This window comes from Neolamprologus brichardi, chromosome 13, assembly GCF_056152115.1.
Source record: "Neolamprologus brichardi isolate AB-2024 chromosome 13, ASM5615211v1, whole genome shotgun sequence".
NCBI classification, from domain to species: Eukaryota; Metazoa; Chordata; class Actinopteri; order Cichliformes; family Cichlidae; genus Neolamprologus; species Neolamprologus brichardi.
Window position 1 is genome coordinate 18,343,248 of NC_142116.1, and position 14,433 is coordinate 18,357,680.

At 38.4% G+C, this 14,433-nt stretch overlaps 1 protein-coding gene across 7 annotated transcripts in view; it reads left to right on the forward strand.

The window, feature by feature from the left end:
- Positions 1-14,433, forward strand: part of adgrb3 (adhesion G protein-coupled receptor B3) — a 113,527-nt gene that overhangs the window by 1,589 nt on the left and 97,505 nt on the right. For all 7 annotated transcript variants that reach the window (XM_006800760.3, XM_006800761.3, XM_006800757.3 and 4 more), the window contains exon 2: positions 752-1,520. In XM_006800760.3, coding sequence (XP_006800823.1) covers positions 767-1,520 — 754 coding nt within the window. In that variant the 5' untranslated portion in view covers positions 752-766. The remainder of the gene's footprint in view (positions 1-751; positions 1,521-14,433) is intronic.

Here is a 14,433-nt window from a genome sequence, read left to right on the forward strand (position 1 = left end):
CACACACACACACACACACACACACACACACACACACTGTCTCTTTATCAAATTGCATAGTCAAATATGTCAAGCCCTGAAATTCAGAGACATGCAGGTGGTGTGGAAGAGGCGACAGTTCGCAGTGACCGAGCACACGCCAGGACAAACCCCCCCCCCCCCCCCTCTCCCCAAATAAATAATAATAAAAAATATATAACGTCAGTTTGTCTTCCTTATATTATCTAACTGTCCTGTGAGCAAACATTCACAGAGAACACAGCTTCATGTGCAAAGATACTGGTTACTGCGTAAAATGAGCAGTTGCACATTTTCCACAACTCGCGTGGACTGCGCTGACTTACAAAGGCTGTCACTTTCGCCGTTTCTTCCTTTTTGTCGCCAGATTTTCTAAATAGCTACATGTGTATATCTCCGGGGATTGTGCCGTACCGAATACGACCCAATTAATAACGTCTAAATGACTCACATTATTGCACCCACCTCCCTAAATAAAAATAAATAAATAAATAATAGCCGAAGCAACCACAAGGTGGCAATGTTTGCACAAAGTATAGTGATGAAGGATGGAAATGCAAAACACATGTTGCTGAGGTTTACCTGTGTTTTTTTTGCCCCCCTTCTTATCATGGCAGGATGTAATAAGAACTATGTAAACTCGTTAGTCAGACTTGGTAGTGATAATCTATCATGTGTTTATGTGCCGTGCTTTAACACCCCTTTGTGTAATCCTCTTCATCTCTCCCTGCAGGCCAAATGACATAGGATGAAGGCTGTTCGAAACCTGTTGATTTATATATTTTCCACCTATCTTCTGGTTATGTTTGGATTAACTGGTGCCCAAGATTATTGGTGTTCCACTCTGGTCAAGGGGGTCATTTATGGATCATATTCAGTGACTGAAATGTTTCCCAAGAACTATACAAACTGTACATGGACGCTGGAGAACCCTGACCCTACCAAATACAGCATCTACCTGAAGCTATACAAGCGAGACTTGAGCTGCTCTGAATACTCTTTGCTTGCTTATCAGTTTGACCATTACTCACATGAAAAGATCAATGAACTGCTGAGAGTCAACGAGTCTATAGTGTATTTGTGTGATTCAAAGAATATTTACGTATTTTTGCTGTATGACAAGAATTTTGTTCAGCTACGGAGAGTTTTCCCTTATGATTACAATGGATTGACGCCACAGAAGCTGGATGAGGAGGAGAAGTCTATTGTGGAGTTTCTAGTGTTGAACAAGGCCAGCCCTAGCCAATTTGGATGTCAAGTGCTTTGTACATGGCTGGAAAACTGCCTGAAATTAGAAAAAGGGACAGTGGAGACATGTGGGATTGTGTACACGAAATGCACATGTCCTCAGCATTTAGGCGATGGAGAATCAGAGAGCATGCTCATGCTCAACAACGTGGTTTTACCCTTGAATCCACAAACGGAGGGTTGCTTGTCACCCCAACTGCAAGCCGGGCAGATCTGCAATCTGACCGCAGAAGTTAAAAGGCCTCCTAAAGAAGGTGAGTATCCTGTCATCTTTCTTCTTTATGCTGAAATAGTTGTAGATGGAATTAAGTATGCATAGAGAAGATAGCAATCATGTCAAATAAATGTGCACGTCAGTCACTCCTACCTCTGCCCTAATTGCATGTTTGAAGTGTGATGGCCCATGAAACAAAGAGCACACATAGATATATCTAGTGTAGTTGGCTCAGAAATGAGTCAACTTCAAGATAAAAATAAAAGAAGAAGATGAAGGAATAAAAGGGGAAAAAAGCTGCCGGGGGAGTTGGGTGTAGTAAAGACCACACCAGCACAAACCAAACCATCTAAAAAGGGGGTCTTTCATTTGGTTGGACTGAATTCAAAATGCACTATCATTGCTGTGAATTTTAAAATGGCTGTTTTTGTACACATAAGCAGAGTTAAAATGGCTGCAAATCCAAAGATAATTTTTTTTTTGTGTGTATATACATTTATGTCAGTGTCATCCATACAAAGGCCAGCAGCGGTCAATACGGACACATCCTTCATTTTTATTGGCATGCAACCTGTATGGCAAATGGAACGATTGGGATCATAGATGCAGTAGTGTCCAATTGGAGCACAATGCTCAAGCAATGCAACACACAAAGCTTGTGGATGAGATGTAAGAGTTTAGGATTGTTTAGCTTTTAGGTTATTTAATTTTAAAAACGAGCTTTTTCTTCTTTTCTTTCAAAGCTGTTCTAGAGGGATACTACTTTTGCAGTGCTGCCATAGAGCAATGCAACGTGTTTTCACTGTTTGTTGGAAATGAGCAATAACAATATACAGAGGAAAGACGGCATTTTCAGTTGACATGTAATTCACTAATGTGCATACATGCATCAAGCACCCATGCATGCACAAACCACCTATTCATCCACACACATTGAAAAGTAGATAAGCGAATTATTATTTATGATAAGGGCTGTTATTTCTCTGTGTATTCGTGTTATCACTTAGTAGGGGGAGTTTTTTTTTTTTAAATTTTTTGTTGTTGTGTTTTTTTTCTCACCTACTGCGAAGAAAGCCATTCTCGACACATAACTGCTCGCATTTTAACAGATAGCAGAGAACCGTCCCACCTTGAGGAATACGCTACATACTTCAGGGAAGGGAGGGGTGTTCATCAAGGCACAATGAACCAAAAATAATGAATCAACCTTTTTTTGGAGGGGGATGTGGGGAAATAATGATTGCAGGAATGTTATGGAGCTAGTTCCCCGTGGCACGTACCAAAATAACAGTTGCTATAATAACACCCTGGATAACAGGTGGCAGTTATCTTAACACAAAGAAGAGACAAATATTGATTGCAGTAGTTCAGCTGTTCAGTTGACTGGAGATGAGCGCTGCTATGTGCCACGTCACATTTCCGGGCACGTTTTTCAAATGCACATATGTGGAATTTGTTTATCGCATCAGCACCACAGCATTCAAGATATTGATATGGCTTTTGTAAGAATTACTCTAGCTCTAGATTTCCATGTGATTTTTAAGGTGGCTAACCTCCATCAAGTTGGATGACAAACCCATTTCGAGAATAGTTTAGCTACTGCTTCTCTAGAGCCCTTAAGCCATAATGCATACACCATCTGAAGAAAATTACCATTGCAATCCAGCCCCCTCACACACAAAGTCAAATAGCATGTGGCGTAACAACAGTAAGTATGACTCAGCTGTGTATTTTGCCAGGTAATTTCATCATTTAGTAAATCTTACATTTGTGTCATAAATATTACCAGGAAGCGTCATGCTTCTTTTCACAGAAAATTCCCTGCTCTAAAATAACATTTGACATTTTTCTATCAGCATGTTAATAACAGCTTAAGAGCACAGATTATTTTTTTTCCTCTCTCTCTCAGAAGATTTTCCACAAGCTTCTATTTATAGGGTTAGTTGATGGGAGGTTTGAATAAATCCGTTTTCATCTGGATAACGGGGAGATCACCACTGGGTTTTAAAAGAGCACTGCGTCTCCTGTGGCATCGTGGTGACGGAGTGGGTATTCCTGATGAAGAATAAAGCATTACAAACAGTCGACAAGAGCTCTATTTGATCAAATCACGTGTCTTTGATCTTCAGTTCCTGGTAGCGGGTGGCTTCGGAGCACATCAAAGAAAAGCAGGGCCGGAGGTTGTGTACTCCAGCCATGCCACAGAAACACCCCACCGGCGTTTCGCACAGACTGGGGGGTAACAGCAATTTGAAAGTTGATGCTCTTGATTATTTAAGGTGATTATTCAGGGGGGGAAAGCAGATCCCATTCGGTGACATTTTGAAAGCCACGGTAATAACAATGAAATCCAGATGTACTACTCTGATGACTCATTTATGCAGTTTTATTTTTATCACATTCTCCCGTTGCATGAATAAAAGTTGTAAAAGGCAGCACAGTGGTGCAGTAGCACTCACAGCATGACAGATTTAATTTTGGGGTCTGTTTTTTTTTTTTTTTGTGGGATTCCTAACACCTTCCACATAATCAAAATTGAGTCGGCTCAAGGCTCCGAGTTGCTCGTAGGTGAATACTCAACTGACTGTGTTCCCTCTTTGTGATTTCCTGGATGTGTTTTTTTTTTCTGCTATGAGCCCAATGAATAGTCGAGAGTGACTCCAGCTAATGTGACTCTGAATTTCAGAGCACACAAATATAAAAGTGCTTTAAGTAAAACCTTGGCAGAAAATGTCTCACACCTTCTATTCTGTCACAAATTTAAAGCATGTGCAAAAAGAGGCTTTCAGCAACCAGACAGCCAGAACAGCGCAACATTTTAAGACAATTTTCTTACCCAGTTGTCCCCCCCACCCATACACACACACACACACACACACACACACACACACACACACACACACACTTTTCAGCCACGTTCTCTGCAAATACTGGTACTTCCATGCAAGCGGCTCTGTTCAAAGAAACCAAGTTTCACTTGGCTTCACAAACGCGGTCACATGGCATTGTCTTGTCTGATGTTTGGCTGAGGACAGATATATTATTCTCTTCCCTCATTTGGTTTAAAGTTGCCAGTTTTCAAGGGTCGGGGTCAAGGGGTGTCACTGTCTGAGAGGGATGTGCTTTGTCATGTTTGTCAAAATGCCTCACTGTTACATGGAAACAAAACAACTCTACAAAAAACCCCTTTCTTCCTTAAATCACTGTCACTAAAACGCACCGTAGCGTTACACAGTCATCATTTAGAAATGAAAGGGAAAATCTGACTTTTCTCATCCAAACACGGTTTCGATTTGTCAGATAATCTGCCAGGTATGTTAGTTCATCTTACTCCTCTTGCCATGCCTCCTTTTTCTGTGGCGTGATTGAATTTTAGGTAATAGCGAATAAATCTGACAAATGTGACTGTGGCAATAAGAAGCTTTATGCAGATAAGGGTTAATAATTAGTTTCAAACTTGATAATGCAACACAAAAAAATGAATCTCGTGTCGAAGATTTCGATTAATATTTAATGAGTCCACACAAACTAGGTCTTCAGATTCATTGTAATCACAATAAGTAGGTTAGAAATGTCTTGATTCTCTTTTTTTCCACGTATGAACATTGATTTGATTCTTTCATACAATATGCAATATGAATAAACTACATAAATTCTTTAGATGCGTTCTCAGGCTGCTCTTTACAAAGGATAATTTAAGTCGAAGGACAGGGGTTTTACATTTCAGAGGGAGAAAAAACTCTTTAAGACTTTGTACAAATGCTTATTTGATGATTACAAGTTTTGATGACACAGGCCGCGTGCAATGTGGGAAATGGCAATAGGATTTATTGGCAAATGAAATGTGTGTGAAGCGTTATAACGCACTGTCACCCGCCAAAGTCCTGAGCACTGCAGCAGCTCAGCCTCGCTGGCTCACATAGTGAGGCCTTTTATTCACTTTGGATCTCAGTCAAGTCACTCAGTAGTCACACTGCATTATGCTCACCCCCATTGTTCAGTACACTTGGAGGCCATTTTAGTTCCAATTCAGTGAAGGAGAGAGCTCAGATCAACAGCACAGAATCTGTTTTTATCTGAGACATGCATTATTTGTCTCAAATATGTCATGTGCCAATTCCCCCTGAAATTCTGGGCTCAATTACTGCACCTTTTAGGATTTTTTCGAGTTCCAGCCTGTGCCAGTTGTAATTTTTAGAAACTGTATTATGTCCTTTTTTTTCTCTCTCTCTCTCTCCCTTTTTTTTTTTTTAACATGTGTCTGCTGTTCCAATTCTTCAGCATCCCTCTTACTAATGTAGTTAAGTGGGCATAGAAATACTAAAAGAAAGTTGTCATGGATTGACAAGGTCAACACTGAAGAATTACTATGAAAGAGCCAGCCACCTTCTTTGTCCATTAACTGTCTATTAAATTTTGCCTATTCAAAAAAGAAGAGATAATGCTGGTTGTGGAATGATTACATTTTATGCTCTAATCAGTTACACAGCTTTGGGTCAATTTCAGTCGGTTTTGTGAAACACACGGGAAACTAATAAAATGTGGTCAGACATTATACCCCAAATTAGGATCCACGAGTCTGGGATTCCCAGGCATAGATAATGGAGTTTGGAGGTGACTGAGCAGCTCCCCTCTGTGCGTGACACTTAAATATACATATATAAACTTTACATTGCTTAAATCGTCCAGGTGGTGGCTACTTCCAGATATAAAAGTTCATGAGGCTCTATGGGGACTGTTATGTCATTTTACACGATGGCAGAACCACAAAAACTGTTGTTACATTTAAAGGTCTTCTTAAAGCACTCACACCGTCACGCATGGATGCAAATGAGCTCTTTGGAAACACAAAACTCTCTTTTACATGGGATACAACTTGATGATAAAGTATAAGGTCCAACATACGAGGCTGACCCTAATGTCATTGAGTGATAAATAATACCAAATAGCACCGTAATAATAGGAGATTCAAACATGATCCACACGTTTTCACAGCTAACACACATAATTTAGCTGTAGAAGCTACTTTTGAGTTAATCAGCGTTAAGATTGTGCTTTTAATCAATCATCCTGACAGTTTTCTTTATAACTGGAGCTACTTTATATTAACCGTACGCTGTAGGCTGGGCTGAGATTCTAGATATGATAACCTGGCAGCGAGGTGGATGCAGACCAGCTGTGAATATTGTTGTTCATTTGACATGGATTGGTGATCTCAGTCTTGAGCCACTTTTTCGGCAGCATGACAATTGGGAGTCAGACTGATAACTCCTCCTCTATATGCCCAGACTGTGCACTGCCAACTGCGGCAGAGTAAATTAAAGCCTTGTGTTGTCAAAACTGCTCTGACGTCAGTAAACAGTATACAGTAAATCCAGGAAAACCTGAAATACAATTTAAAAAGTGAGGATATGATTTATTGCATTACGTCTAGAAAACATTACACAGCAAGAACATACCCTCATACACAACCCCCCCCCCCCCCCCTCCAAAAAACCACACTGCAAATTATCTCATGATTAATATGTATTAATGTGTAACATGTATGCATTAAAACTAAAAAAGAAGTAAAAGAATATTGCCTTTATGAGCTTTATAATATAACACATTATATTATTAGTTAATTTTGCTGCTGGTTGCACGCTGTTTCATTGTACAACTTGCTTTCTATATATATATATATATATATAGCTTGGTATTTTTAACAAATGGCGTTTTCATCTAAATACGTCATATTTATCGGCTACATTTATATTTCTTAAAATGTAAAAAAAAAAAAAACAAAGAAAATTCACAAAAAACTGAAATATAAAACTTGACAATATTTTCCTGTGAACTAAACTACTGAGTAGCAACAATTCAAAGTGCTTCAAAAAAAAAAAATCACATGTAACATACAGTGTAACACATTACAAAATTACACTTGGAAGCTAAGTTCCTTAAATTTGTCCAAGCAAACATCTACCGAGGGTTAATCTCCAACCTCTTTGCAATGTCATGTAAATGACAGCTTCCCCTTTTAACTTTACAGCCAGCAATGGACACCACTGCAATTAAATTTGCAAGAAACAGTTGTTGCCTTTAATAAAGCCATATTGCAGCAGGAATTGCAATCAGAGTAATGGCTCATGCAGTGTCATAGCCTGTCTAATTCTCTAGTGTTTGGCAGCCACACCCCCTCAAATCTGCAGTGTTTCACTAGCAAAATTCTGCATAAGAAATGAAGAAACGTGCATGTCTGATTTATTAGTGTGTGTATCCCACCTGTAAACTCGCTCCTTGCTATGAATTCCAAACGGTGGAACATTTGTGTGCTCATATATCCACGCTGCACCAGCTCCCACAACTACTCATAAATTCTTCTTGAAATGTCACACATTTGCCTGTTTAGAATTCAAGTTCCCATTCAGCTCTTTGAGCTTTCCTATTAAATAAAAATAACGCAAAGTAACAAATATAAACCTCAGCTACGTTGTAGGCTGTGAAAATGCTTAACTGAGGCTGGTTTGGTGCACCGTTGACGTCACCAGTTAAGCCAGACACCAATATTTCAGTTTCATGCTGTTCATGCTTCCATCAATTAGCATCATGTCCATCAATTTAAAAGTAAATGTTTTGAGTATTTATGCATAATTTAAGATGTGGGCTCTAAAATCACTGTATTTCAAACACTGAAGCAACAGCAAACATCAGAGGTTTTCAGCTCTTAGAGTCTGTCACTGCAAAAGCCAGTGAAAAGCTGAAATGCGTAGGTTTTAGGTAAGGCAAACTTCATCAAAGATCTTTTCAGTGTTCCACTCCAAAGAATTCATTTTAAATCCCATCTTGCAGTACACTGCTGTTGCATGACTTTTGCCACAGTGTGCATGGCTGAAGCTGATACAGCTCTTTGTCAAAGCCTCCAAACAGTAAGCTACTGCAGTTTTTCATCTCCACACAACACATATTTATCATAGAAACATTTCCATTTGTAATCAGGCCTTGCTTAACATCACAGTGTATCAAGTCTCTATTTTGCAATTTATGAGTAATAATAAGGGGACCAAAATCAAAGGACTACGCACTATTATGATCTTCTTTCCTTTGAAAAGGCTTCTTTATGAATGCAAACATAGCAAGTAATGAATATCTGTAAAAGAGGACGTCTGTCTCGTGTTTCTGTGATATAATTAAGATTTGTTTATTGCCATCTTGTGTTTAATTCAGTACAATGACTCTGATTTCCTGCTATGGCAAAATAAAATATTCCTGTAGTCACTTTCAGTGGAGCAAAGGTAACGCGCTGTACTTGATTTTATTTTATGTAACCAGAACGCCGTGTGAAATTAAGGTTTGGTATCTTTGTCTCACAGCAAATTGGAGCAATTCAGTACATTGTAAAAACAAATTTGGACAACAGCAATTTGGATTATCATATGACAACTTAATTTAGACTGCTACAGAGCCTCGGCAACTGCCCTATTCATCATTCTAAGAAAACACGAACAACATTCTCATGAGTCTGTTGCGGCTTTGCCCTGCAGTTGTGAGGCTAGGGCATGTCTTTGAAGCTCTTATTGCAAGTAAACATTGTGAAATGTCTTAAACATTTAAAAAAGAACCAAATCATATTCTAACTTTTGTGTGGGCTGGCTTAATATGGTAAATTTTTTATCAAGCCCTTGTTGTATGGTGCCAGAGATTTTAATGGGAATTATGCACTGCTTTCAGCCTCTCAGTTGCATGCTTTTGCATTTCAACCCAGTTAGTTTTGGCCTGTCACTGGATAGCTATTTCAGCCCACAGAGGAGAGGCATTTGCATAAACATCCACCCACAAAACCTGGCAAATGAGTCTGTCACTCAAAAACACTGTCTATGTGGTAAAGTGGAGGCAAAATCCAATTTTTTTCTCAAGGGGCTTCTTTAGCTGCTCTCACTGGCAGTCCCTCTGCAGGGTATGGCAAGTGTCCTCATGTAGCTGTAATGGATGCTGCTTTTAAACTTACACGGTATATTGTGATCTAGGGCAGCAAACACTGTACACTTAGACGCAGCATCACAACAATACAGTGTGTATTGCCATGTGTGCGATAATGTTGATAAAGCGGAAAATCTAAACTGAATGCAAGGACAAAATTCCTGTGTGCGGTTTGTTCCTTTCTTCTATAGAAAGTTATGAACAAGGTTAATAAAATAATCTGCATTACTAATAGTGAAAGTTTTAGGTGGCATTTTTCTTGCAATATATATTATATATATTTGTATATTATTTTAGGAAAATTAACAGTTATTGGAGATGTATGTCAATGAGAATGAGAATAATTAAATGAATCCCTTTTAACCATGAACAATTTAGAGTACAGTGCCACAAGAAGTGAAAAAGAACTTCAGGGATATCAAAACCTAAATTTTGATCATGTTCGTTAGGCTATATAAAATATATTTCTTTGGATTTATTTTCAAGTGGCAGCATGAATACTTGGCAGATTCAGGATGTGACATTTCAGTGATGTACATCAAAGTAAGACAGCAGACATTTGCTTTCACTGACTGCATGTTTCCATGGAGCATTGTGGTTATTCAGTGCCACAGTGTAAGGCGCACTGTTATGTAACATACAATGAGATTCAGAAATTATCACTCTCACTTTTGTCCAATTGTCAGCTTGCCCACAGTTCTCTGTCCTTCACAGCATGATAGAAACTGAATTGCAGTGATTCTCTTTATAGTCGATCATAACTTAATAATAGTAGCCAGCCATGCAAGTCATGTAAGTCAACAAAGTGACACATGTTTTTGACATGATTTTGGCTTATCACACTTACAGCAAGTCATCTTGCTATTGGAATTTACCAGAAAATTATTAAGTGCCAATATTGGGGCAGGGATAGCTCAGTAGGTAACGTGGTCACCCCCACGATCGGAAGGTCGGGGGTTCGAATCCACTGAACGGCTACACTGAGGTACCCCTGAGCAAGGTACCGTCCCCACACACTGTCTGCCTGATTTGCGGCTGCCCACTGCTTCACTGAGTGAATAGGTTAAATGCAGACAGAGTAATTTCCCCACGGGGATCAATAAAGTATGCATTATTGTTGTTAAAAACAAAGGGATTTCAAATGATAATATGTAAAAAAAATGTCTAAATAACTGATATGTTCGGGAAAAACTGCATGTCTTTATGTAATGTAATGCAATGCATATCCTTATTTTACACATCATGCCCTTATTAATCACATCATCCCAAATCCATTAAATGATTGCACGAAAAGAACGGTTTCTATTTTTCCTTGAGTGACACTGGAATCCAGCTTTCCTTCCTTCAGACAATAACAAGCTTAAATAGAAGTAACTCCTAAGTCAGTGCCCATTGCTGTTTGGCTTATCGAGTTAGAAATATATGGACTTAATTTACAAGTCAGATTTAAACCACATCCATGGCAAATCAGATCTGAGTAGAATTTCTGGACACTGTGCATGTCACAGCCTGCCTTTTTAAATCACATTTCAAACTATCCTTTTCACCACTGGCGACCAACATACAACACTGATGTCACATCCAGAGCAATGTTTTCTACAATCATTGATCCAGAGCATGGTTAGCCTGCCAGCATTGCTGCACATCCTCAACTCATCTGTCACTGATGCTTTTTGGTGCAGTGGCAGAGTTCTGCATCACAATGGCACCACAGCAAGTGCACAGTAAAAAGGAAAAAAAAAAGAAAAGAAGAAGTTACATGGCAAAATGTCCTGCGGATTTGATCCGATTGTCACCTGTAGGTAATGATGCAATATTGCATCAGATGTTACTCTCAGCTATATATGTACACTCTGCAAGACCGCAATGATATCTTGCTTGTGTCAGGATTGTAAATGGTAAACTTGTCAGTCTGTCTTCCATTTAAAATCCTACACTGAGACAGCTCGTGGGCTTCTTATCACATTTCAGCTGTGACTGTAAAAAGGTTGAGAAAACATCTACATTTGATATTAGTTTAATTAATTACTTTGTTTATAATTTTAATTGTGATGCTAGCAATCAATGTTAAATCCTTAGAAATAGGGTCAAAAATATGATATTCCATATGATACACCGTCTTCGAACATTAGTAGAGACTGCTAAAAAACATGACGAGGGAAAATGGGGCTGAAGATCTTACTCTGGTATGCCTGTTAACATACCTGGACACTCCTAAGCTCTCACTATGACAACCAACATAGATGCAATGGAAAAGAAATGGCCTTAGAAGAATCATTTACTTCTAATAATATAAATAAACAAACAGTAAATAATAGCATGTGATGTGTATATATATGTGTGTGTGAAGTATTATATTGAATTATATCTATATATTATATATTTATTTCTTTTTCATACCAAATCTATCACTTCAGTCACAAATAGCAGGGTGATTAGCCCTGGCTATAGACTGAAGAAGTTACACAAAACATATTTTTAGTTATCTAAAGGTCCGGAGAGAATATCTTTTGATTTTGCAACTGCCATAAATGAATTCTGTTTCATCTGTGGACATCAGTGCCATAGCCTACAATAGCTTTAGGGGTTTTAAGCAATTTTGTTTTCTTTTTAATTAATTTTTTTAGGAAAACAAGTTTTGGATTGCTGCAGTGTCAAAGCTGTGCTAAAGCAGCTAACCTCAAGCCAACAATGACAGTACTAACATGCTGATGTTTGGCAGATCCCTGCCTTAGGTTAGCATATTCACTAGCAGGCTAGCATCTGGCTAAATTAAGTAAAGCACTGCTGACTTATAGTACATACACAATGCAATGTGTATAAAAGCTTTATAGGTTAAAAAGACAGCAGAGAGATGGTTCCTTCTTAAAAGAAGAAGAAGAATATACCAGGTTTGCAGGTGGATGGGTGGTTGTGTTAGTATGATACTATGATGTAACTTTTAGGGAAAAAGCTTATGTCATGCTCAGGTAAAGCGAGGTGAGGTAGAGAAAGCACAAAAATGATTCAAGTAATGAGTAATGAGCAGTTTCTTTGGCAGCTACTTATTTCAATTCCAAGAGATGTATGAATGAATCAGTACCTGCTTATCCATTAATAGAAAATCCGCTCAGTATTTTCCAGTCTGCTGTCCAATAATTACAGTACAAGATTCAGTCACTCCTCACCAACAACAACACTATTTAAACTGTTATTATTGATCGCTCCTTCCTAAGTAACCGCTCACATTTTTATGTACTATTGTTGAGCGTTATCACAGATTTCTGTTGTGGTTGAAGAAAATGACTGTCAACACAAATTTGTGCTCTCTGGTATCCAGGTTATTTTCACTGTTGTGTCATGAAAATATTACAAGTTTCCTGTTTTTGCCCATAAGCATAAACACAGGTTATTTTCACTTGCTTAAATAAATGACCCATGTTGTCAATTTCCCTTAGGAGGCTGCTGCTTTTCTTTCTTTTTTTTATGCCTTAATGTAGCAGCACTCTGCAAAGTACTCAAATGACGGACCATTGTTCCTTTACAACAGAATGACCCAATTCACCATAAGCATGCTTTTTAATCTCTAATTGTTAATTCACTCACAGTCTCCCTCCAGTGTCAATAGCAGCATCAGCGTGAGATCTCTTAACAAAATAATATGAGGAAATCGCACCCTACCAAATTAGTGAAAGTCTACTGCAGGGAGTCTTATCCATTGTGCCAATACACACGACACATCAGATGGTTAAATGCTCTCTGCAGTATTGTATTAAAGAGAAAGAGTTTCAGAGCACAGGAGTCATAATGAAATGTGACAGATAAATCAGAAGCACTTGGGAGATGGCTTCGGATTACTGAATCAATACTGTGGCATGACAGCTAGCCCAGACTTCCCAAACCTGCTCTGATTTACTAGCCTCCAGTAAAAGCCTTCAGTTGGGTTTGCGATTATTCATCTTCGGACACTGCTTGTGATTTCAGATTTTGCGCATTTTCCCACCACAACAAAAATCTAAATGCAGATCATTCTTAGAGAAAGCACATCTAGAAATTACAATTAAATTACAAAGTTCACAACCCCAAATACTGCATGAATAACAGCTTTTAAGATGCTACATTTTCATTTTTAAATATTAGTACCAGCTGGGAAGCTATCAGAAATGACGGGGTGCATTAGCGCATAGTGACATCACTAAGAGCCCATTACAGCTGGAACAATGTTTATCTCTAATCACAAAATGCTGATCAAGAGGAGGGCAGTAAAACAGTGACTGTATGAAGCACCTTGAACATGTGAAGCAGAAGATGGCTAGTGTGTTGGTATTTATTTATTTATTTTGGATGCAAAATCGCTGACAAAGTCAAGGCTGGATTTATATAACTCTATTTCCCTGTATGAACTATGCCAACAAATAAATAGCACAGAAAAGCTGAATAAACTCTGTCTTGCAGTGACGATCCCTCTATGAAATACTCTGAAGTGATGGCTGACACAGTTCATCTGTTATTAGAGTTTCATACAATCTCAACCAATGCTGGATTATAAAAGAGGCGAACCATGCATACTGAATCAGTATCAGCATTCCTCCCTCTGAGAGTTTTCATTACTAGAAACTGAAGCCATGCTGTGGCCATAGTAACCGTTATTCATCCCATCATTGGGCACTCTGGTTATCTGAGTCACACAGCTGACATAAAGGAGATTCAGAAACTTTATGTTAATTTGTAAAAAGTACTTATATTTTAGAAAAAATTGCAATTAATGTAAAAAAAAACCCCCAAAACAACCCATATAAGTAACGTTAATACTTCATCATCTTTCATAAACTCATGATCGCATCTCTCATGTACATTCATCATCATTATTTTTATCAACTGGCAGACACGACTAGAAGAAGGTCAAATTATTTAAGACAGTGAGTGATTGCTAAGTGCTTTTTAATGGTTCTAACATTTGTTTTTGTTTTTTTGTTGGTGTATTTTTTTCCCACTGGTTTTGCTGTCTACCACTC